Source organism: Necator americanus, chromosome II (genome assembly GCF_031761385.1).
Source record: "Necator americanus strain Aroian chromosome II, whole genome shotgun sequence".
Classification (NCBI taxonomy): domain Eukaryota; kingdom Metazoa; phylum Nematoda; class Chromadorea; order Rhabditida; family Ancylostomatidae; genus Necator; species Necator americanus.
Window position 1 is genome coordinate 12,290,076 of NC_087372.1, and position 26,120 is coordinate 12,316,195.

General features: G+C 39.6%; 2 protein-coding genes across 3 annotated transcripts; one reads left to right on the forward strand and one right to left on the reverse strand.

The window, feature by feature from the left end:
- Positions 1–1,137: 1,137 nt before the first annotated feature.
- On the forward strand, positions 1,138–16,792 carry RB195_017624 (uncharacterized protein; the record flags this gene model as incomplete). Of its 2 annotated transcripts, none has more annotated exons than XM_064184697.1 (33): positions 1,138–1,200; positions 1,284–1,380; positions 3,992–4,136; positions 4,293–4,421; positions 4,821–4,935; positions 5,356–5,482; positions 6,114–6,247; positions 6,351–6,416; positions 6,515–6,666; positions 6,779–6,869; positions 7,081–7,145; positions 7,309–7,458; positions 7,534–7,630; positions 7,688–7,867; positions 7,926–8,132; positions 8,689–8,809; positions 9,511–9,608; positions 9,862–9,916; positions 10,079–10,248; positions 10,344–10,514; positions 10,573–10,677; positions 11,032–11,203; positions 11,264–11,397; positions 11,737–11,838; positions 13,555–13,647; positions 13,830–13,936; positions 13,993–14,152; positions 14,294–14,365; positions 14,423–14,515; positions 14,576–14,701; positions 16,317–16,457; positions 16,515–16,638; positions 16,692–16,792. In XM_064184697.1, the coding sequence occupies 33 exons, from the start codon at positions 1,138–1,140 to the stop codon at positions 16,790–16,792; spliced, it is 3,963 nt and encodes a 1,320-aa protein (XP_064040578.1). The 2 variants fall into 2 exon arrangements, with proteins under 2 accessions (XP_064040578.1, XP_064040579.1); XM_064184698.1 differs by having other exon boundaries at positions 9,511–9,563.
- Positions 16,793–25,467: 8,675 nt separating this feature from the next.
- Positions 25,468–26,070, reverse strand: RB195_017625 (uncharacterized protein; the record flags this gene model as incomplete). Its single annotated transcript, XM_064184699.1, has 1 exon — positions 25,468–26,070. One exon carries the CDS (start codon positions 26,068–26,070, stop codon positions 25,468–25,470), a length of 603 nt encoding a protein of 200 aa, XP_064040580.1.
- Between the last annotated feature and the right edge of the window lie 50 nt (positions 26,071–26,120).

A 26,120-nucleotide genomic window follows, 5' to 3' on the forward strand; every position in this document is an offset into this window, starting at 1 on the left:
GCAATCTTTACTTCTCAATTGCGATCTCAATTACGATTTCTTGTGGTTTAATGGGTACCCAGTAATTGTGATCTTATTTCCAGCCGAAGATAGACACCACCACGCATTAGTCATAAGTCTCTTATATATTGATGTGCTGAGTCGTTATATACATTTCTTTTTTTTTGTGAGAGATCATCCACATTTGTTATTTTGTCTTTTCCTATTCAATTTTGGTAAAAACATACAAATGGTTTTGTTCGAGGTTGCAGTAGAACAAGTTATTTGGGTAAAACGTGGTTGGGGGATGGGGCACTCAATGACGCCATTATTTCTGGAAGTAAATAACTAAGTAATTTAATTTATTAACTTAATTTAATCTCTTAAAATTTACCTCTACCTTAGCCTTAGAGGATCTATGACATGTAAGTTACAGTTACCAAGAGAAATGCGTAAGATAGAGCGTCCAGAAATAAGGGCGCCACTGAGTGTCCCTCAACTACATTTTCCCCGGTTATTTCATGTAATTTGTTGAATTAAATAACGTAAATGATTACGTCAATTTCACTGGAAATCTCAGTTTGAGGGAAAGTTTGAGAGCTTTCCGTTACTCATTGTCTGAATCAACGTGCTCGTGCTTTTCGTGTTCTAGACAGCCGGCTATACTTTGTTGTCTTGGCGGTGAAAACTAGCGGTGGAAACGTCATTTTCATTCTCGATAGATATCGATCGATTTAGGATAGATGGAGAGCGAGCTAATCACAGCGATCGCCATTTTGTGCCGCTATCAATGACCATCCAAGATCAGCGTTGACTCTGGATCGTAGTCACACATTCCATCAGTAGTAATTATTGCAAACGACACCGAAGTACTGTAGTCATAGGCTGCTTTCATTTACACTTTCAAACACATTCCCTCAGCCTAAATATTATTTATTCTATATCTAGTCATTGTTTTCGTTCTTCATTTCCGTTAACTGCTATTCTTCTTGACTCCTCTTTACTTCAACCTCTTTATCAGAACTTTGTTACATCACTAAACATCCACACATTTGGTGCGATTTCTAGACAGGCGCCATAAGTTTTCATTATTCGCGCCAAATGTTAACCTCGACTTATGGGGTCCATTAAATGAATGCATAGAAAATTTTCTTTCAGATGAACGGGAAACAAATCACCATAGACGAGCATTATGAGCAAACAGATACTCACAATATAGAGGTCTGTTGTGACGCCTATCATTCTTAGCAGACAAATCATTATTGATAGTGTGTGTCAAACGTTTATACTTTAGTGATTTTTAGGACGAGGATGATTATTCTACAGACGATGAAATCCAATACTGTGACTGTATTGCGTCCGCTCTGGCGCAGACACTACCAGGGATGCCTGGAAAGAAAGGTATAAGATAGACCGTGGTTTTCTCTTTTTCTCATTTACAAGTCGTTTTGCGGTAATTCTGGTTACAAAAATGTTCATTCTTATTGCATAGCTGATGCAATTTCCTTTTCATGTTTTCCATACATTTTAAATGTGTTTGCACTAAATTATAGAGGTTATACTTTTTGTTACGTGTCCTTGTGCGATCAGTTGGTTCGCTCATAAGAGTGCCTACCTGGCGAATACGAACAGATTCCTTTTCAAAAACTCCTTCACAACAAACTCCTAGCAGTTTGATGGAATAATGAGTTAGAGATGGACGTGCCACTTCCATAGTTTCTTGGAAAATCCGTTGTACCATCCTACTATTTTAAATTTGGACCAATTGCCAACTTTTGGTCATTCTTATATACTTTTTTTCTCCTAAATTCAAACAGAGAAATGGATTTTCGAATTCATTTGGAGAGGAAAGGACGCATTTTTGCACAAAAGAAGGATGTGGCCAGGATTGAGCCATTGTGCAGCGATATGACAAGCTTATGGGGTGGTATGGCAGTTTCCTAGATTCTAAGAGTACTGGAGAGAGAGAGTTAAACATTCATTGGTTTGGCTTTTTCGACACTGACAGTCTTTCTTGAGCTTATTGTGGATTTGTTTATAGTTGTTAAGAAAAGCCTATTCAAACAAATAGTCTGAACTTGTGATGTATGTACTAGGAGGAAACAAAAAACACTGCATGATTTTTTTTTTTGTTTTTTGTATTCGAGTAGAAATTATTTGAATTGACGGCCGTATTCTGTCAGGTCTTAATTTGAGAAGCTTGACAATGATAGACATCGAGTAATTTCACAAATTATCCGCCCAACTAGTTACGGTTATGTTAAACCAAGTAATTTTGTTTGTTTCGTGATTGCTTTGACTTAAGTAAAGAGGTCTCGTGATGTACAGTCTCTTTTTCCTCCACCTTAAAACCTATGCGTACATCCTGCGGAAACCGGTCGCAAACACGTTTGTTACTTCATTCAAGATGTTTTTTTTTTACTTAGAGCCCAGACCAAACCGAATTGCGTCAACTTCGAAGGAACCAAACGAAAAGCTTGTGTGTATGCTTGGGATACGCTTTGTGCAGAAAAGATTACTATGCCGGACACTGCGAACTTCTTGAAGACCGCACTCATGAAAATTGTTGTCCAGAAAATGCTTGTGAACTGTGAGTGAATTGTGATGTGTAACAGATGGAACACGAGGTGACTGAAAGGTTAATGTTTGTACGTGCACAGTGTTAGCTTTTCCTTACGGTTATTATAATTATGTGTAACTCCGGATTCTAAAATTCTCATTGGTGGTTGGTTCACTGTTTGGTGAACCTACCGCCGCGTGTTTGACTCGCTTTACCCCCAGCATGGTTGTTGATATGGAGTTCATATGAGTTTCTCTTTCTCCACTAATTTGTTCAATAGTTCATTTGGACGTGTTTCGATGGTATTAAAAATTGTGCTGATGTTCACCTCTGTTATATAGGAACATTTTTTCAGAAGAAAAGAAAACTCGTGCTGCTAAGAGAATTTTCCTTTGCTCACATGAATTCTTTTTCAAATACCTGTTTGAACTTGCATTTAGCTTTCAATTCGCCGTTCTTTCGAAATTTTTCGATAAGCCAGCGAACAGTTAGTCATAGTGAAAGCGTACTATTTACATAATAGTGCGAATTACAGTGCGAAATTTCAATATTCAACTGAATCTATCCCTTGACGAACTCAACGTGTTGACATTCTGCGTCATGAGTGAACTTTTGTGATTCCACTGGAAAAACTCCTCTCCAGTGAATGTCATGTATTTTCGTTTCAAGGCTGTTTCAACTTCATCTAAAATTTTGATTCTAATGCTCTTTTGTAATATTTTATCCTCGCAAGAAATTTTTTCATTGCTCATCCAACAGTTAAAAATCCACATACTACATTTACATCACGGGACCAAATTTGAGTCATTCAACTCTTGTTGTTTTTTCAAGGAAAAATACTGAAATATGACAACTGTAGGAGAGCTTTGTAGCAGTATCGCATGTTGTAGTTTCAATTATTATTATTATTATTATTATCATTATTATTATTATTATCATTATTATTATTATTATTATTATTATTATTATTATTATTATTATTATTATTATTATTATTATTACTATTAATTTTTATTATGGTTACTTTATCGTTTATTTTATTTTCGAAAGAGTTTTTGGGACCACTTTGTTTGTTGTTTCGAGTAGGAATATTGGTGCATTTCTGAGATGAAAAAGGTAGCTATAGTTTCTTCTTCTTTAACGATTTATTTTCTTCTGTAGAAACGTATGGAGCTGCAGTACGCAACGTGGACATTTCTCTATGAACACATTACATTTTTGAATAATCTATTACAGAAGGATTAAAATGTGGCAGTATCAAATTCAATTCATTCAATTTCTAATTGATTTGATACGTAGCTTAGTCCTCATCATGCGCGTTGTAGAACTTTGTGCATTTCACATTTCTCATCTACTGTCTCCTCTCATAGATCAGATCAGTCTCGAAAGTCGTCCATGCAACTGAAATTTTTTAAGCTTTAGAATCTAAACTGTTTACTTTGAAATGCTTAGGTATCATCCCGTATGACTCCGTTTTCGACACACAAGCTCAGGCACGTCGTAGAGGATACTGGATTCCAGGAGTTCCAGTTAACGCAAAAATTGTGAGTGTAGAAAGGAACACAGATAGGAGGATACATCTCATCAATACACTATTGTGAGTTTCGACTAGTTCGCTCGTCAGTTTCACTCTTATGATTCTCCTATTCCATGGCAATTTTGCATAAAGATTGTTCTTTCATGAACATTTTGTTTGAGCAGAATTGCAAAGATCAAAGTAGAATTGAGTTCCTCGAAACTTTGATCTTCGTAGGTATACAATTCAACTAGAACATGGGCAATTCAAGTGGACTGTTGTCAGGAACTACAAAGATTTTACGTTGCTCAACAATAGGCTCAGAGCTCATAGGGCGGCCCAGCAGATCTTGGCTCCAGTGCGCAGGTAACTTATTCGTTTCTATAGTTCTAGGGAGTGTTATTGCTTTTTATCACCCATATATCGATAGCGTTTTCGATACGCGGAGCTTTTCTCAATGGTATCGGAATTTCGTTTCACTGGTATCATCTTCATTTGTCAGACCTTAATGAGTTTTGAAACATGCATTTTAAGATTCCAGATTGCGCCGACACCGTAAGACTCGAGAGTAAGTTTCTAATGTAGTTCGTTCTATGTTGTTCTGTCACGATTAATCCGTCTGTACTCATGCTTTGTGGAATTGCAACGTCAACTCCTCATCTTTCACTCTTCCGATTTTTTAAATATGAAATTTAAGAGTCGTGTAGGGCAAAATGCTCGGAACACTTTTTTCTTGGAGGTTTCCTGAAAAGTGAAAGTTTGTAGAGCACAAGAACGCGTAGATGCCATGTTGGAGTCAGTGGGTATCGATGTGATTCCCGATCACAAAGAAGATTGTCCATACTATCGAAATCCTAGTCGACGTAGACGCGATTCGAAGGTAATTTTCCGTCTGGTTTTTGTCGGTTCCCCTTTTTCGCATAGAATACGTTTGCGTTCCTCAATATTCTTACATTATTCTATTCTTTTTTTTTGTAAGTTCCATCTCTGTGAGTTTACAGAAGCTGAAACCCTTTCATTTAAATTGCGGGGCTTAATATGAATTGATTTCGATGGTTTTGAAGCTCTGATGAAAGTGGGAAATAGTAATGAAACGTATGAGGCTCTTACCTTGTTGAGTTTCTTTTTGAAATAAACGAAATATCGAGTGGATCATTACTGTCGAGACCATTATTTAAACAGTTCTCAGTTAACGAACATCATGTAGTTTTCTTGTTAATTTCCTTCTGTAAGATTTTTCCCACCGAAAGCTAGAGGTATATGGATTCGATGGTTTAAAGCGCTACCGTTTCTGCTTCAGCTTGCCGTGCTCAAACGTGATTCAGACGTCTTTGATATCAAGAAGGCCGCTCCCTTAGCGTCATCTGAAGCTACCACTTCACCCTCTTCCGAGGAAGCGAAGGTTAAAATGGAAGAAGCTGTTCAATGTGAGCTCCACGGTATTTTCTTAGAGAGGGTTTCACATTCTATGCTTAGTTTTTTTTTTGTTTGAAACTATATAATCTTTCGTGTTAAACTAAGGAAACTCTTTACTCACTTTAGTTTTTTTCTTGAACTCTAGAAAGCGAAATTAAATCCGTCTTATCAGTGGTATCATTTCAACGTTATCATCCTGCACGTTTTCTCATTTTTAAGTGTTGATCGTCTAATTCACTAACAAATGCAACGGTCGTACATTTTAGCGTTAGCACGCAGCATTTGGAGACTATATCTTTTCGTTTTATTTATAAAACATATACTTCAGTTTGGTTCTCTGTAATATCGCGCTTCATCTTAAGTACTGTGAGCATTCTGAATAAAAAAAAAACTGCTTTTAAGAGATAGTAGTTTAGCAACAGTGTTGTAGTTGTGTTTCATTACGAAAAAAATGAGGATTTGTTGATGATTATGGTTATAGCCTTGTTTTTTTCATTAAACTACATATCTGTATTCTATGATCTATTTTTGTTAGCATTTATTATTTTTTCTAAAAGCGGAGCTGAACCACGGTTACTTTTCTGAGGATAGCCCAGAAAAAGATTTCTGCTTCTAAATATTTAATACATTTGTGCTTTTAAGCTGGTATCCTACAAGATGATGATGGAACAGTGTCACCTGCTACGAAAAGGAAGATGCGAACGCGAAAAAAGCACGGTCTCCCTCATTTTCCATTTATGCCCGATTCAATGGTGACGAATTTGGAACTTCGAAAGGTTAGGTTTGCATTCGATTAATCTCTTCGGCGGGATAGCATCCTATATGAGAAATGTTCGTGGATTTTGTTGCTAAAGTTGCTTGAATAACTTCAGCTTCTAGGATCAACTTGAACATTGGTTGCAAATGTTGCTACATATTCCTATCAACAGGAATCATCACGAAACTGTGAGTCCTACATTTGGCGCGTTATTGTCAGAATTTTAGTTTGGTTTTATTTCGTTCATTTGCCATAGTTTGTCTTTATTTTTTGCTCTCATCCTCAGGCTGAATTCCTCGAAGTTTCTCGTTTTTCTTTTGTGAATGAACTGGGAGGAAAGCACACTGAAGGATTTGTGAAGAAACGGCCGGGTGGTTCCCGTGTTTTCCTCGGATGGAAACAGTGCTGTGTGCGATACATGCTGCCTTGGAGCAAACGGTCTGTCATTTTTTAATCTTTACCAAACAAACGAAAATCTCCTGTTTTTTTTTTTCCTTCACTAAGAGGAGTAACTTTGCCTTTAATGAGAACTGTTTGGTTTCTTTTTCAGTTGGCTGATGGTGCGAGACTCATTTGTAGCGTATATGGACCACAGGACCGAACAGATCCGCTTAGTTTTGCTAATGGATCGAGACTTCAAGGTAACAGTTGTTTTCTCCTTCTTGCCTCTTCTTGCTCTTGTTTTCTTTCATGTTTCGTTTATTTATATAGTTTACGGTAAATTCGATATAATAAGATATCGATTTGTGTCTGTTATATTGTCTTTTCTTGTTCATTAAGATTAGAAGATTTTTGCAGTTAGGTGTAAAAACATTTTTTAATATCAATTCCAAAGGCTTGTTTTCTTTGTAGGTGGCAGCTGGGGGCAAAGAAGCGGACGGAATACCCACCGGTTTGATCATCACCAATTCGCAACAGTAAGTCTAGGGCTACTTTTACGTAATGGTATTATTGGAAGCCACTGCGAAACATTTCAACCATTGCCCAAGCCTTATTAGATCTATTTTTGTTGTGTGCTAGATTATCTTCTTGGTTAACATCTTCTTTTCTCAAAAATGCACGACAGTTTGCGTTTTTCAGCGAACTCCATCTAAAATGTCGCAGAATACAAGACACAGCGAGATGGAAAGCTATAATTGAACAAGCTATGCATGGAATTGGAAGTATTTGGATTCAACCGCATCGATTTAGTTCCTCTTTCCCTGTTCGAGAGAATTGTTATGGGAAATGGTGGGTTCTCTCAGCCGAATGCTATGAAAAGCGTTTTATTTTCTAGTGTTCACTTGTCACTAATGAGTGTTACAGGTTTGTTGATGCGAGAACTTATATGTCACAAGCTGCTGATATGATGGAGCTTGCCAGAGAAGAAATATTCATTGCTGGGTGGTGGATAAGTCCAGAAGTAAGTTTTACAGTGTAACCCAACACAGGACTACTACTACTCATTGGATATCTTCAGATTTACATGAAAAGGCCAGCATTGGAAGGCAATTATTGGCGATTCGATGAGATCCTCAAACGAAAAGCGAACCAGGGTATTCGTATTTTTATCTTAATGTACAAAGAAATGGAAATGGCATTGGGTCTGAACAGTATGTACAGCAAACGAACGCTACAAGCACTCCATCCAAATGTCAAGGTAATCTCCTTCTTTTTTGCGTTTACGGAGTTCATATGAAGGGTAGTGTTCTTTCTAGGTCATGCGTCATCCTGACCATTATCCTTCGACTGGAACATTTTTCTGGGCACATCATGAGAAACTGGTAATTGTTGACCAGTTGATAGCGTTTGTCGGCGGAGTAGATCTTTGTTTTGGTCGTTGGGATGACAACCATCATCTTCTAACTGATCTGGGATCAGTTCAGTTTGGCCAACAACACCTTGTTTTGCAGGACATGAGCATGGTGTGTTTTTTTTTTTACTTATTTACTCCTTTCATACTTTTAATTTATACTTTTTAGCGAGCTTCTATTGGAAGTGTTCCTTCTTCAGAAGTAGAAACTGTTTGTTTTGTCTCATCATAGTAATAACACTCCAATAGTAATAACATCATAGTATCATAGTGTAGATGTATTGCCATTTACACAGTTCACGATCGCGAAAATTACACGATTGTGATGATTTTGCGGAGTGTTGATGTAAACATGCGACTTATCAGTCATTTATTTTACAAACCATTTTGTTTGGATGACGGTTGAGGACTAATATCGACAAACTTGTCATTTTTGAAGCGTTCACTCACATTATTGCGAGAAGTGGAAGTGCTAAAGGCCTATGAAAATGTTTGAGGAATGAAGTGCATTCAGCTTGGGAGGGGACATTGTCAAAATAGCGGTCTCATCTTCGTTTTTGTTCTACACTACGGGCCAACATCTACATGCACTTTCATTTTCATTTTTTAAACTAACCTTTATTGTTCTTTTTTTGAAATGGAACGAAGAATGAATTCAGCTTTTTTAGGCAACCGGACTGCGGGCGCTGGTTAAAGCTCCACTCACGCTTTCACCTCTTGGTCTTGAAGAAGATGAGAATGTTGAAAGCAGCGAGACCAAGGAATCTGTGGAAGTTCCTCGTGATGAAGGTTTGATCATCTGTTTCATTTGATGAATTGAGATGAACGACCAAAAAGAAGCGCAATTTCACATGAGCATAATCTGTACACTGCTGATCAAGTCACACTTTGGGTGGCGTGGAGTATTGCCTTGAGTGTTTTTCTGCCTCCTTTCGACTTGTGCAGATGTGCATTTATGGCGCAGTGGGTTAAGAGCCAGCGATGCCCAGGCGGTCGCAGGTTCAATCTCAGCCGATGACGATTTGTGCAGGGGTCCTGAAATTGGTCACAATGTGAACCAACAGCGGCTTTGCTTCATGAACATCGGGTTCATTAGCTTGTGCAGCTGGAAAAATAGCACCCACCGAGGCTGTATTTTAAAAACAGGAAATCTCAAGTTTTTTTTTTCATAACATGGAAACATAATACATTCTCCTGAACTTAGTCGCACATAGTTTCATTGAAGTGAGAATTCATTTTCTTTGTTATTCGTTGATTTGTTCAACTGTAGTATCTTAGAATAGATCTATTATATCAATCGATCGATTATATCAATAATCAATTATAGAATTTCTCGCAAACCTTTTAAATATACGAAATTCGGCAAATCTTTGCTGATAGCTTTGCCAAACTGTCCTCTGCGCCTTATACTCTCCTCCTGTTTTCCTTTTAGAGTGTCTAGCCAGTAGTCACATTCCTTTCCGTGCTCGTGTAATATCGTTTTATTGCAGAGAAGAAGGAACATCACCAAGTGACAAAAATAGCAATCGGCGGTGTTGAAGAGGTCAATTATTCAGACTTTCTGGATAGTGCCGGTTCGGATGGGGAGGTTTGCGCACTGATGTTCGCATGCTGTGTTGTTTGGGTTTTTTTTTTCTCCTGCTTTTGATTCTTTACTGTGCTCCAACTTTTTGGGTTATATTTTCATGGAATCGTCAAATTGTGTTTTTGGGAGAAGTGAAAGTGTCAGCGCTGTAATTCCTTTCCTATCCTCCACCGGCATTATACCTTTTGTTGCAATAGATTACCTTTGTGAATATGTTTGCATTTCAATTGCTCTCGTTCGAATTGTACTGTTGCAGGTCGTATATGCGGATGCTGACACTGGAGGGGTCATGTTGAAGGTATTCAAAAAAGGTATGCTTTTTTTTAGAGATAAATCTTCACACAAGAATAAACTTTGGAGCTACTCATGTATGAGATACGTAGTGAACAGCAAACGTTTGCTAAAGAGAAAATAAAACGTGGAATAATTATTTGCATGACTTGTTTCCTCGACTTCTATTTTGGGTGTTCTAGGTACACGCTCGGTATCTGCCGATTCAGCAAGAAAATCGCCTGTTGGTGAACAACCGCAACCCTCCCCTTCTCCCTCTCCAATTCCAACTACTACTGCTTCCAAACTCGCGGCTGTGTCAGGCAAGAAACCCACTTTGTTGAATGTTGTCGAGGATGCAAAGGGAAAGAAGGTAGTTTTTCTTATCTTCAATTTTTTTTAACTTTTCAAATTCGCACAAACATCTCTATTTGTTTTTTTCTCATGGTTTTATTGATATATATTCAGCATGTTCGTCGTGCTGCCTCAGCAGCCACTAAATCTCGAGTTCCTCTCGACATGTTGGACAAAGCAGGACCTGCACCGTCTATGTTTGAAAAAGCGACAAAAATGGGCATGGACTTCCAAACAGCGGCTGAGAAGTACAAAGAGTATGTCGAAAGTGGAGCTGTTCAGAAAGTACTCGATTTCATTGTTATTTTGTTTGTCATACCTATTATTGTCATTTTTTGCTTAGGAAAAACATCGTTCACAAACTCCTCCAATGAAGCGAAAAGAAAGCCGTCTGTCACGAGCTGTTGGGAATTGGAGGAGTAACAGAGCGAAAAGGAAATGGAAGCAGGTAAAATAAGAGCAATACACATCATAAACTAAGCGTTCAGGTTAAAGTTTAGTAGGGAAATGCATGTATTCTTGTAATGTATGTATTCTTTCAATGTATTCTTTCAATTTTCACACTATTTGCATGAACACTTCAAATTTTGTAGTTTTTCGACATATATTTGACGTGAACTTAAAAATGCAATGAAGAACTTACGGCGTTTGCGGTAAAATTGTTCCTAAGGTTCTCCAACAGTTTGAATAAAACTAACATTTGCTATTTGTATTGTTATTTGAGGCTGCTTTTTAAAAGCTCTTTTTCTTAATCTGATAAACTCCTGCAGAGATTTCTACGCTGATCGCAATGTTGATGCAGGTGCTGGATTCTGATGAGGTCATGGCCGGCTACGAACTTGATTTCCTTCGACTCAAACAAATGGACACCGATGATAAGGATTCAATAGATGGTGGAGTGAAATTGTGGGTAGGAAAAGACTACGTCAACTATATCCACAAAGACTTTGTTGAAGTTGATTTACCATTTCACGGTATGTTACATTGTTATACGGATCATTACCTCATCACTCCTTATTTTCTATACAATTCAGACTTCATTGATAGAGGATCGACTCCACGAATGCCATGGCACGATATCCATTCGGTAACGTTCGGAGCATCCGCTAGAGATGTCGCTAGACACTTCATTCAACGCTGGAATGCCACGAAAACAGAGAAACTTAAGGTTTGAACTCTAAATAAAGGATCATAAAATAATCTAATGTTGAAATGCCTTTCTTTCCAAAGAGGGGTGCATTCTGCTTTGAATTTTATCTTGTCAGCGAAGATTCAATGAAATCCATTGATATATTCACCCAGAATCTAAGAAATCTATCAATAATCTCTAAGAAAAAATAACTCTCAAAAATGCAGATGCGTTGCGATCTTTGAAAGCTCCTCTTGACATCTTTCAGATTATTTTCTATGTTGCTTTCCTTTATTGTACCAGTTCATGCAACTCACTTATTCTTAGAACGGTTAAGTTTACTTTGCAAATGTCTGTGAAAAGTGGCCAAGATTTCAGGATGACGTCAATTATCCTTATCTGCTTCCTAAAAGTCACGAGAATCTTAAAGTTCCTCGAGTGTTCAGGAATCCGAATTTCAGCTACAACGTCAACATACAAGTGAGCAGTTTTATTTTCTTCATTTCCTTGCTTTTTTGATTGAATTTTCATTTGCTTCTCTGATTTAATTGTATAGCAACCTACACTGTACCTTTTTCAAATGAACTTGAATATTATATCTGATTAAGAGAAAAATTTAGCAGAAGAGAAGAAAGATAGATATAAATTAAAGAAAAATAAGTCGTGTTTTTTTTTTGTTTTCTACTCACCGTTGAATTGACAGCGGCGAACAATTTAGGTAGGAAGTATCTTAAAATCTATTTCCAACTTATTTCCAATGAATGGAGTCCAATCGTCTTGAATAAAGCAAGAAAAAAAACTCACCTAATGTTGTTCCGCGATCAATTCGTTTACAAACACTACTGAGGATGCGAGAACGCGTATCGTAAGGTCGATGTGCTGCTTTTCAATTGTTTTTATATTTAATTTGAATTTTGCTCTATGCAATGAGATCATTGTTTCTTGAATGGTCGCTGGATTCATTTTTCGGCTCCCACCTGTCATTTTCTTTCATTTCCACTGGAATCCGCTTTGATAAACATGTTTGTGAGCGATAGTGTAATTCCGATATTTTTTTTTAGGAATTAGACTCTTTAGATTAGAAAATTCATGGTTCTGGATGGTTGTTATTTATCTTATTTTTTATTCATGGTCTCAGGTGATTGTGCGAAAAGAAAACATCTATTTCTCATTACACCAGTAATCATCACAGCAGTTCTAAAAGCTATGGGACGTTGATTCAGTAGGCGTGAATGATGCATTCTGTTCTACGCAAAGTACTGCGGGGCAAGTTGCCTGGTTAATGGATTGGCCATTGTTAATTGCATCATCGGCGCTCGGAGTGAGGCTAAATTGCTTCCTACTCCGAACATTCTGGCGTTCCTATCACACAAGGGATGCATTCCTTGAGTGAAAAGCAGCATTGTTCAGCTTGTTATTTCATTGCTAATTTAAAAAATAGGATAAATTTGAAGTTATATGGGGATGTCTTTTTTTTTAAGTAAGATCTAAGGACTACTGTTTTTATTCCTAGACCCAGTAGGTGCTTCCATACTGACGTTCTAGTGTCTTTTGATCGAAAATATCTGTTTTATCAGTTCATTGACTTCTTTTTTCTTTTGAATCGTTTCGTTGGTTACTTCGGTTAAAACTCGCGTTAAAGATTTTTCAGTACCCTCACTAAAGTGATGGTGACTATGCTCTGTGGATATCGGTTGTAAGGAGTAATTCATGTAAAAAAAGTCTGGATAGAAAATTTGCATTAATGAGTTTTTCAATTTTTGACTAGAAATGATACGGTTGCATTGCACAGGCTACATTTGCCTCGTTCTTCTTGGATTCACCTACAACGCCAAGGTAAAAATTGAGGATCTTTATGCTTTTGTGCGAACTGATTTTCTCAACGCGAAGCCGGAGAAGTATGCCCAATCTTAAGTGGTAGCAGTAATTACTATTATCCATCCTTCATTTTTTTGCGTTCTTGGGTTAATATCAGTAGACACACCAAATATATGAGTCTAGTATAAAAATCGCTTTTATTTTGCGTGGTTAGAAAGAAATAAGTCGGAAACCGTCTCCATGATAGGGAAATTAACAAAACATTACAGACGCTGTAGCTCACCCTTCCTTCTGTATCTACCGTACCAGTAGCATAATGATGCGCGATTGTTTTAAGGAACTACACAATATTAGGATTTTAGATAAATTCACTTCTAGGTGCTACGCTCGCTGTCCAACTGGTCGGGTTTAATAAATCAGACAGAAGATTCTATACAAATGGCATATCTTTCTCTCATAGCTAATTCTAAGGTAAGTGCGGCATCGATAGTGTTATTCATCTTTACTGACTCATATGTTACTTTTGTGTTTTTCATAGTTTTCGAACGTTTTGTTTTAAAATTTATCATATGATTGTTATTTTTGCAGTGTCTTCTTTTTTTCTTTTTTCTGCACCATTCGTGTGTGTGAATAAATAAATACATAAATTTAAGCACTTCATTTACATTGAAAACCAATTCTTTGTCTCAATGGTTGATTCGAACGATGTGCTTAACGAAATTTGCAAAGTGATTTGTAATCGTGTTATACGAGCGTATAAGTAAGTTTCTCTTTTTTCTACTATAAATGCAATAGATTTCGTTAATCATTTTGCAGAGAAAAGCAACCTTTCCGTGTATATATTATGATTCCCCTAATGCCTGGATTCGAAGGAAATGTAGGAGCTCCAGGTGGTTCTTCTCTGCAAGCGGTGCTACATTGGACGTACCAATCTCTTAGTCGTGGTCCAAATTCGCTCTTCGAACGTTTGAAGACGGTTCGTTTGCAGAACATGTTTTTTTTTCCAAATTCCATTTCTACATTTTCAAGAATGCGTCTAATTTCTTCTTGAGTACTCAACCACTCTCTTCTTTATTCTTTTTTTTTACTTGAGTGCTAGTAGTATTTACGCATTAAGGTTGTACCCAATCCACATGAATATATTTCTGTTGCTTCGTTGAGAACATACGATTTGTTATGTGGGAAACTAGTAAGTACCTTGTTCTCTGAGGTGTTGCATTGTGCTAGTTGCAATTATCTACCTTAGGTGACAGAGCTAATCTACATCCATTGTAAGTTGCTCATAGTTGATGACGAGCATGTTATCATTGGATCTGCGAACATAAATGACCGATCACAGGTTTTTTCACACATTTTCTTGTACTGTATTTTTAGAGTATTTCAAAACAGACATTTGTAGGTAGGCAATCGAGACTCCGAAGTGTGCCTTTTGTATACGGATGTTCAAAGAGAGAAATCGATTATGAATGGGCGGCCGTACGAAGCGGGAAAGTTTGCAAAGTCCCTTCGTTTGCAGTGCATGAAGGTGATCTGTTATTTGTTTGTTTTGTATTTTATTAAAATATATTTTATTAAACGTTTGGTTCTTCTATACATTTAATATAATAATTTTTTTAATGACGTATACTGAACTTAGTCTTTTGCGTGAGATAAAATCCCGAACATTAATTGCTTGAGGAGAAGACAACCATTATTCGGGTATTTTCTAGAACGTTAGAGAAAAATTGCCAGAGGTATGTAGTCGGAACAGAAGCGTTGCTCCCTTTTTTGAGTCTCTTTTCTGAACGAAACACGCAAAGTGCATTCGAGAGCCTCGCTTTTTATGAATCCAAAAAAAAACAACTCGGCGCACAGCGCAGCTGTCAACATTCGCGGCACATTCGATCCAGGGACTTGAAACCATGTCACTACGGAGCGCTGGTTTTAGCGGTTTCCCTCTTCGTCTCCGACGACATGAGTCTTGAGATAAATAATGGATTTTAGCTATGGATCGCGTTTCTTGCCTTGAGAGTCGTCCTCTGACGGTAATGTGTATACCTTTTCGCTAATTCGTCAAGATCAGCGGCGCATTCAGTCACCATTTGAGCTCATAGCATCAAAGGCAAGAAAGATAGGTTAAGACTCATCTGAGGACAGCACTCAACTAAATGTCGATCATGCCACTTGGTTAGGGTATCGCTCTTCATCCTATCTCTTACCCACGGCCTTTCAACACATTTGGGCAGATGACATTGAATCTTCTACTCTGGAAGTTGGTGCAGGTCGTGTAGTTCAACGGTGACTACACTGTTGATTGAATCAGTCAATTATCAGGTTGGGAAGAAAATTTGAGAAAAAAGAATTCTAATTGACCGTAATTTCCGAATATCGATCGATACCCATGATGCATCAAGAGGGATTTCTAGAACGTTTTCAAGGTTTCTCCGCAAAACGTTTGAAAAAAAAATGTTCTTCCTCAGCTTCAGTCGCGGTGTCGATTTCAAAAGAGCAGATTAGAGCCATCGCCTTCTACGAATGGCGCCGCGGCTTTGTAGTCACGATTAAAATTGGGGGTATAGAAAGCAGCAGCGTATAGTGGTAGGGCACCACTACTACTCCTACCTTCCTCTTTTGGTTCATTCGCTTCGCAACAAGGAGGCACGAAGTTCGATTATAAACTACGACCGTGACGACTCCTGGGATTGGAAGGGAATTTTAAGCGCTACATACTATCATTTTATCCGCTCCGCTCCAGGAACTTGAGGAAGCTGATTGGGAAAAACGGTCGTGAAGAGCCTCTAGCACACCTCTTCCACGACAATCCTATGTTGCAAAGGAGACCTATCAGAAAATCAAAGATTGAGAATGGAGACACGGTGCCCCTCCACCGTACTCTGCTGACTTAACTTCTTCTAAAGCGTATTCAACCCGCAAAGGGCTTCTAAAGCTGATTCTAATGTGGTTTCGAACCATCGACCGTCGATGTAATCGCGGTGGCACCTCTTACCAATGCGCTTCAGCAGCACTTGAAAGAAATATCATCATGAATTGTCGGTACGCTAGAAATTCGTGTCTCTGACATGGGTGAAAAAGTATTTGCTACGTATTTTCTTCGAGAGGACACTTATACCATGCCACAACATCATTCACCTCTTTTTCAGGAACATTTAGGACTTCTTCCTGATGCTCGGCGGCCGTCGAAATTCAAATACGAAGTCTCTTGTGATGACCCAGTAGCTGAATCGTTTTTCGTAGATGTTTGGCAAAATACTGCTCGTTCTAATATGTTGATATATGAAGAGGTACGACTGTTTAAGTAGGATTGCCTCCATCCATGTTTACATATTTGCGTTGTCAAGGTATTCCGAACCTATCCGACGGATAACGTGGAAACATTCGAGGAATTCGAGAAATGGACCGGACAGATGCCTTTGGCAGAATATTCACCTCAGCAAGCCCAAGAAAAGCTCAGAGATTTGAACGGTAAAGTTTTTGCGACCTACCACTTTTCTAATTTGATGAGTTTCATTTTCTAGGTACCTTAGTAGAATTCCCTTTGAATTTCTTATGCAAAGCGAATTTGACGCCGGGCATCACATCGAAAGAGGGTCTCGTTCCAAACGCGGTGTTCACCTGATCTTTCCTTCCTGAATATGACTTACCCTATTCGCTACCTCACTTCTCCATATGTGTGTTGTTTTTCCTCGTTCCTCTTTACTTTCTCTGCCTTTTCGCGAAATATGCCATTTTTGCCGCTCTCTAGAATCGCCGGAAGCTGCTCGCGTGTTACTCGTGCTTTTCGTCGATATCCTAACACAGTCTTTATAGTATTCGTGCCAAAGTATTATTTTTTACGTTCCCTTTAAATTATAGATAGATCTTCTATTGTCTTGCATTAATGCATTAGAGAGAGAGATATGAATTTGCACAGTTTTACATAGTGTATTTATGTATTTGTACAACTTATATATGTACATCTATTTGTCGCTACTGCCATGAAAGCCCCGGTTTACGGTGTTTTAGCTGAGGTTTTCTGTCCTAGCTATTGATTTGTAAAGTCATTAGGTCAAAAACATGAATCGATGCACTTAGCTTTCAGCTGTGCTTTCAGCTTTCACTGATAACGAACGTGATTATGCAGCTCGGTGTTCAGTATTTGCTTCTCGTTCTTCGTTTGTCAGCAACGAAATTTGTTTCACGTTGTACACACGCAGCTGTTCATATTTTTCTCATTTTTAAAAAATTGCTTTATTGACTATGTGACCGGAAATAGCAATTGTAAATTCGAAAAGATGATTGGAATTTGTTACCCTTGGCCTCCGCATTACCGAAATATGTCGGAATCATTTTGTGCGGTCAGAAAATCGCCATCGCATAGCTTTCCATTGTCGAGTGTCGTATTGAACGAATACATTGTAAAAATCTGCGTAGAGGCAAAATTCTTTAAAGAATACGTAGCACGAGAGCATGGATGAGCCCACACTTGTAATCTACACATGCCCTCTAATCTTACCTTTCCTGGAGAGATCCGAACATTAACGTCAAATTCGTGAGATTCTGCCGTTGATATCGCTTCAGCGCTGGTCTACTAATTTACGTTTCGGTTTTGCTGAGGCTTTCCAGCGAAACCGTACGTCAGAGGTGTTGCATACGATGGTTTACCAATGAATGTTACTTGTACGCAGTTTGGCGGCGCGCTCGCATCATGGACGAAAAAGTAAAAAAAAAAAAAAAAAAAACTGATGAAAACGGTGTCAAAGATTGCTTGTTTCTCTACAAGCCGGTTGATTGTTTATACTGTACGCAATATTGTTAATCGATTGTACTGGACGACGTTTCGGCATATCACCTTTAGAGCCTGAAATGGACTATTCGATTCACAATCTAAGCGATCAAACCTCTCCACAACTATACAGTCAAAACTCTTCGCCTATTCTTCGATCATTGACATAGCCACTGGACCAAGTGCTGACCGTACACTGGAGAAGCCTAGTAATCACCGATGACCCCATCGATAACGAGGGCGAGTGGTTCGAATGTCTTAGTCAAATCAAAAGAGATTTGTCGCGAGTTCCTGCGTAATCGAGAAATACGTTCCACGCTTTTGTGCTTTAGCGTGGATCCAAAGTGCCACCAGAGTTTCTCGAGCTAACGTTCAGATTCTTGCACCAAGATTTTAGCCCTGATTTCGAAAACGGCACCGTCGTGCTTTTGTGTTCTTTGGGTGCTAAAATGCATCACCCCACGAATCTGGTTTGGTGCGGGTTTCAGGTGGATTATGCCTATATGGAGTCGTAGAATATGGAGAGAAAGGTGATTCCGTCTATTTCTTTCTTCTATTTCTTGCCGAAAAAAAAACGGCCCGGAAGATACGGCTTCGAGCGTTCCGGCGCGTTACTTCTTACAACGAGTTCGATTAGAGCGCGCCAGCCTTGTGCGTGCGCCGCAACTTCCGTTTTTTTCCTACGGCAATTAGGAAGAAATGGACAGAATCACCCACCTCTCCATACCGTCCCGTATACGAATACTTCACCTGAAATCCGCACCACCTCAGATTCGTGGGGTGATGGCTTTAAAGATGCCGATTCCAGTGGCTTACATTGTCATTCGCGTGATTATTGATTTGAATGTAGAGCGGTCGCGCTGTTTCAGCAACGTATTCGTCGCCACAGCTGATCCTACAAGAAGACAGGATAGATTACACCAGATCTCATGAAATCTTCCGATCTGCCCGTGGGACAAATAATAATACATTTCTCTTTGATTTTTTTTTTTGCTTTGATTTTGCCCAAACTGTGTCGTACAAGATGTTCCACACTAACTGAAACGTTAAATTGTTTAGTGGGGCTTATACGACCGAGACTCTACATGCCGTCAAATCCACTTCTATAGGGAATTCCTGAGTAAGCTAACCTGTAGCTAATCAGGTTAGGAATCATGAGCCGCTCAACTACAATCAAAAAGAGCTAATAATCGCAATCAACAATTTCTTGGCACGTTTACATGCGCCTGTGTTTGATCAGTGCAAAGTCAATAGCTAATAAGAAGAAAAATAAGTGAATAAATAACAGTAAGTATTATTATTTATTAAATAATTAATGGCGTAGACGCATCGGCGATCAATTTTCACTAACTTTTCGCTAAGAAAAAAGTCATAGAACTAGCAATGTACGTTTGATGACTGGTGATTATTAAAAAAAAATACTATTTATTTATTTTTCTTTACTAACAATACCTTGTTCCTCGCGAAGAAGTAGAAGCAGGTCCAGAAGCCGAAGAAGACATAGGAGCAGAAGTGCATCAGTGAAGAGAAACGGTAGATCAGGATCACTGGTGATTATGTTTCTCGGTGTTCAGTATTTTTCTTTTTCTTCTTTTTTTTTGTATTCGTTCACCATATGAGCGGCAAAGCTGTCTACAAGTTTTTACAGACCACTTTTTGCTGAAGCTAACTTAGATGAATTGAGTATGCAAACCTGTCACATAACACAAAACATTCCTTATCTTCCAGTGGGTTTTTTTTTCAGTGGTTTTTATTGAAATTAAATAGTAATTTGAAGGAATGAGATACTTACTATTAGAAAACCGTTCATTAAAACACACCTGTACGGTGTATTAATGATTAGCATCTCATACCTTCAAATGTCGGTGCAAGAACAACCAGTGAGAAGACTCTCTGAGAGAATACAACCCAGCTACTGTGCGAGATCGTCAAGGCGCAGGCTACCCGAACGACCACCGCTCATACAGACTTCCCAAAATCTGACCACCCAGTCACTGTCGTTGTTCGTACCATCCAGCGTTTAGTTGTAGGATCTCCAAGTTAGAAGCACCCGAGCACCAGCCATGTGTGGATAAACTTCCCACGCAAGGACCACCCAAACTCGATGGTACGACTTACCCACTCATTGCGTGGACGTATTCGTGACGGAACTTTAGGAAAGCGGCCATCCGGAGCAATCATTCACCAACAATCTTTCAAGAGCACCCACTTTCAATCGTCCAACGGCCTTCGAAATCCGCGTAGAGCAATCCCGTTAACGGTGATTCATCAACTGTTCAAAAGAGGATTCAGAATCGTGTGATGTAGGAGTAGTTAGTAATAGCCTTTTGAAGCTCACTGAGTCAATATTTTTATTCACAAAGATGAACTACGTGAAGAACTATCCAAAAATGATTCTAGTGGATCCTGATGTTCCTGCGTATTACAGTTTTCGCTAGACATGAATGAATCTGCAAAAGCTGCGCCCTGACAGCGATTCCGAGCACCAATTCGGAATTTGATCATGTCACATAACCGGGATGAAAGGCTTGGTTGGCACTGGCGTGGTTTTGAACCATCGATCGAGCGTGCAGTCACAGCGAAGCCTCCTACCGGATGCGCTACACCATCCCCAACCTTGATCTTTTATCTTCTGACACCGACAATCTACGTAAAAATTAGCTGCAAATTCTGGATGTGAGCGGATGTAGTGTAGCGGTTAGAGGTTCCGCTTCCTGCACGATCGATCGTAGCTTTGAATCCGCCCAAGTGCTCATCAAGCCTTTCATCCCTCCGGGGTCGATAAATTGGTACCAGACTTGTCTGGGATTATAAAAATACTGACCTGACACATCGGCTAGCCACCGCAAGTCATTGTATGGGCCAGATTCACGTTCGTAAACCTCAAACGATTCTAAATTGAAGTGAACGTGGGGGCGCACCCCAAGCGGATTGATTAACGCCGGAAACTTTATCCTTTGTCCTTTAACCTTGACGTCATGTACCCTATGATCCATATACTTCGCACAACTTTTGACATTCATGTTGCTACTACTGTAGATGATGCGCGCTTGGAAACAAAACACCGTTGTAGGGAACTATCTCATCCCAGCCCCGCGTTAAAGGCATCAGCCCACGAGTCTGAGGTGGTGCAGATTTCATGTAGAGAATAGTAGATTATGGAGAGGAGGGTGATTTCGTCCATTTCTTCCTAATTGCCGTAAAAAACGGCCCGGAAGATGCGGCGCCGCACAAGGCTGGTGCGCTCCAGTCGAACTCCTGGTGGAAATAGTGCGCCAGAACGCCCGAAGCCGAATCTTCCAAGCCGTTTTTTTACGGCAGTTATGAAGAAATGGACGGATTCACTCCCTCTCCATAATCTACTATCCCGTATACGAATACTCCACCTGAAATCCGTACCATCTCAGATTCAGATTTGTTTTTAAAAGCGCATAGTGACCACTGGAACAGTTTTTATTCTCCCCATTTAGAACAGAACACAACTGAGAACGATCTGAAAAGAAGACGGCTTCTGTGCCCGCAAACGGACGAATGACGATAGATGCTTTTGTGAGGAAACCGGCTTGTAATACCTGTCATGGTATTCTTTTCGGTAAAAATCCTCAGTGAACTCCTTACTGTAGCAAACATCCCGATCAGTTGAACACTGTCATCGTAACTTTCACGTGAAATAGTTAACGTTCCTTTGGAAAGTTTATCGAGTCAAATGTCCAAAGATTCCCAGCATACTTCAAAATTTGTCCGGAGAAACACATTCATCTCAACGACCTTTATTTTAGATACATATTATCTTCCAAACTTTATTCTGCCCGGCAAACCAATATCCTTATCATAAAAATTGGCGGAAACCATTGCAACGATTGCAGCGAGAAGGATTAGCGAAGCATATAACTTCATTCTGGAACACGTCGGGAGTTCTAGAGAAGTCTTATAATCTGTGACGGAAAGAAAAACGTAGAAATGAGGCGAAAAAGAGGAGTTGTGGCAATAGAACGGAAATGTTTGTAATTTGAGAAAGCATAGTTTGAACTCTGGATTGGTAACGCTGTCTTCAAAGTAAGACAATTCTGAAAGCTATTCAGGCTGATCATTAGAAGCTTAAACTGATGATGTAGATTCCCCGGAACTCCTTTTTTGCGCTCTTCTTAAAATCGTTCATAATGCATCTTAACCTTAAGCATTGATGGAGAAGATGGTCTTAAATGGATATTCTGTGTTTTAGGGACGAGACCAAGCAGATTTCAATTTCAAATGCGATGTGCGCGTGATTGAGAAGCAAAGGGTTGTATGCACCATTTGAAGTACCAAATGTATAAACTAAATTCAAACAGAAGCACTGCTATCAGCGCTAGCAGCAATGTATACACTGTTTGAGCACAAGAAGCAAGCAAACAATAAAAATACGCTACCAAATTGTTTAACGACGTACTTGGTCTAGTTTTTGTTCTAGCGCGAATTTCCAGCAGAATGGTGGATTTTCTCGCTTTTCTCCAACCAGTTCTCATAAGTTGGATCGAACAGATGATCTATTTCTGTAAGATAATCGCAGAGTGCTGCGTGTTTCGCTATCGCTGATCATCTGTGAATCGTTTCCGTTCACAAATCCAATTAATCGGCCCCGTACAGCTACGGTGGCTGGACTCATAAAAGTGAATGTGGGATGTCCAAGCATTTGTTTGCTCCCATATTTATTTACTCATCATGTTGGAACGCAAGTGTTAATGAAGACGGAGAAATGCTAACGTCCCCAAGCGCGCGGACCGCCTTCACACCTTTGTAGGAAAGGAGACCTTCCTAGAATGGCACTGGTGGTGTCTGGTGTCCCACTTTGGAGGGCAACTGTAGCTAAGGCGGGAGGATTTCTGTTAAACTGGTACTACCTACTCTTGATATTTAGTGCTAACAAAAACGACGAGTGGACTATAAAAGGCGACGAAACACACAACACGTTGCGGTTATCTCATGGAAAAGAGCCCCTACCGGCTAGCTCCAGCTTCGGAGGCCGAATAAAAGAAACGCGAGACGATCCATCACTTTACAGAAATTTGTGCCACTTTCGGAAATTATTTAGTGAAGCGTTTTAAGGAAAATTTTGCCAATTCAACTCAGTGTAAACAGATCAGATACGTTCCTATACCCTTTCATAGCGTTGTTTTATTATTTACATGCTTGTTCAAACAATGTGTATATTTTTCCTAGCACTAAGTGCACAAAAGGAAGGAGCGCTTCCGTTTGAGCGCTACATTTGAAAGTTGAATATTTGAATAAAACATTGTGCTGCTCAATTACGCGCACATCACATTTGAAATTAAAATTCGTCTTGTCTCCTTCCTAAAACACAGGATATCCATTAAAAACCATTATGTCCATCAGCGCCTAAAGTAAAGGTGCATTATGAACGATTTCAAGAAGAGCGCATAAAAGGAGCTCCTGAGAATATGCATAGTTCCATTTCGAGCTTATGCTCCTAACGATCAGCCTAACAATTTCTTTTTTTGGAGGCTTCCGACTTACAGTTGGAACTGTACTCCCTCAAATTGTCTCATTATTTCTCTGCATTCTTTTTCCACTCAGTTGACGGTACCCTTACAAAAAGCTTACGATGTTCCAGAATGAAGTTCTATGCTTCACTGATCCTTCTCTTTGCGATCGCTTCGATGGCTTCTGCCTTCATGTACCGTAATCCTTTTCCACCTCACCGACGTGATCCTCTTACCGATATCAATCCCCTTTCACCTGGCTGGCTCACCTGGGGATAAAGATCCAGAACGAAGTTCTATGCTCTCCTATCTTTCTCGCTACAATCGTTTCCGCCTCTTCTTACTGCTATTTTTGTCGTAATTAGGGAAAATAATAAGTTTCTGAAATAAAGCTTATCGAGATGAACGGTGATCCTCAGACAAATCCTAGAAGGTTTTATGGATATCTCAGCAGGAAATATGATTTGTCGCCTGCATCATGCCAGTTTCACTGCAAAAAACTCGCCCAACCTGAGTGCCGATCGTTGGATGCTGCTTGTGAACCTGGCGGAACAAGCGAGGTAATGAGTTCAGTGAACCAAACAGAGGATATAGAATAACCATGTTCTTCATTTCAAGCACTTCCTAGAATTATTTTAAGATCGGGCACGTAGAAGACTGGCTGCAAAGTCATGATTTACTGCATTCTAGCGGTGGGATAAATAGAGGTGGTAGAAGTTCAATGAATGCTGGCTAAAGGAACGTTATCTGTCGTGAAAGTTACGATGACACTGTTCAACTGATCGGGGGGGAGGGGGGGGGGGGGTTGCTTTGGTCAGGAGCTCACTGAGGATGTTTACCGAAAAGAATACCAGGACGGGTATTACGCGCCAGTTTTCTCACGGAAGCATCAATCCATTCGTCCGATTGCGGGCACAGTAACCGTCTTCCTTTCATGTGTGTTCTTTTCTATGTGAGTAGAATGAAAACTGTCCCAGTGGTTACTCTGCACTTTTAAAGAGAGAAAACTAAACCTGGTAGCAAAAGTATGGTTCCCAACATTTATGGAATTTAGATTTATGATTGGAATGCAGTGCTAGTGACACAATTACAAATTATCGCAGAAAAAAGTGTGTAATCTATCGATGGATAATATTACTCTAGAGTGATCAGCCTAGAAATCTCGTAAAAATTTTTAGGAGACTTCCCTCTTCCGACTTACAGTTGGAACTATACTCCCTCAAATTATTTCATCATTTCTCTACATTCTTTTCCACTCAATTGACAGCACTCTCTGTTAACTGTTGGGGAAAACAGGAAGAATGCTCATATTCAGGGTGATGCCTTCTAATAGTCCCTGTATTATGTTCGTATCGTAGGAGTGTTTGGATCTGAAGTTAATTAAATGTATGCACGATTCAGAGTTACAAATGTATAAATTAAATTCAGGTAGAGGCACTGCCATAGGGCTAGCAGTAACGTACGCATTGTTCGAGCTCAAGAAGCAGGCAAATAATAAAAGTCACATCTAAACGTTTAACGAAATACTTGGCCTGTCAGCACTGCAGCATGAATTAGCAAAATTATCCTAAAAACACTCTATGAAATATTTCACTAAACTAGCACAATTTTCCAGCAGAATGGTGGTTTTTCTCGCTTTTCTCCAACCAGTCCTTATAACGGTGGATCAAATAGCTGACCTTTTTGTGTGAGATAAACGCAGAACGCTACGTGCTTCGTTAATGTTGGCATCTAAGGCTCCTTTTCGCTCACAAATAAAAGTAATCGGTCCTGAATAGCTACCGTAGTTGAGCTCATAAAAACGAATGTGGGATGTTCAATCATTTGTTTGTTTGTATATTTATTTATTCATCGTGTTGGAACGCAAGTGTTAATGAAGACAGCAAACAAATAAAAAGTACAATTAAAAGATTAATCAATTAATTCGAAATTAATGATTAATTATGAATACCAGAGAGCAACTTCTTATCTCTCCAGTCAAACGGATCACCTCTACGCCCTTGTTGATTATAAAATTAGTTTAGAAAATATAAAAGAGCACTACCTTGATTACCTTGACTCCCGTTCATATTCGAACTGGTCGAGCGGGCGCCAGTAATTCCATTTGTCCCGATCGCGTGCCAGAGTAGCCCAGTGGTTCCTCCTTTCGCGTGGGACACGAACAGCATCATATTTTTCTTTGAAGGACTTCGTGAAGAAATCTGACCATCGGGTCGACGGTCTTCCTGTAGTGCGCTTAATATCGCGGGGAACCCAGTCGCTCACGGCTCTGGTCCAACGGTTGTCATTAAAGCGCATCACGTGTCCGGCCCACCTTATTTTACTTTCCTTGGCAAACGCGGCGGCGTCTCTAATCTCTGATCGCTGACGTAGGAGAGAACTTCGGATCCCGTCCCTCAATTGCGTCAAACGGGATACTCCTAGCATCACTCTCCCAATTGCGCGTTCAATGACGCTCACCGTGTTTTCTTCCTGCTTGCGAAATGCCCAGGTTTCCGAAGCATAGGCCAAAGCAGGAAGTACGGTGGTGTTGAAGAGGTGAGCATGGAGCCGGGTGTTCCTGGTCTTCTTCACTACATCCTCGATGCTCTTGTACGCTCCCCAAGCCGCTCGTCTGCTCTTGCCTAGCTCGGGGGTCAGGTCGTTCATCATGTTCAGTTCCCGACCCAGATAAACGTAGCTGGTGCATTCGGATATGTTCG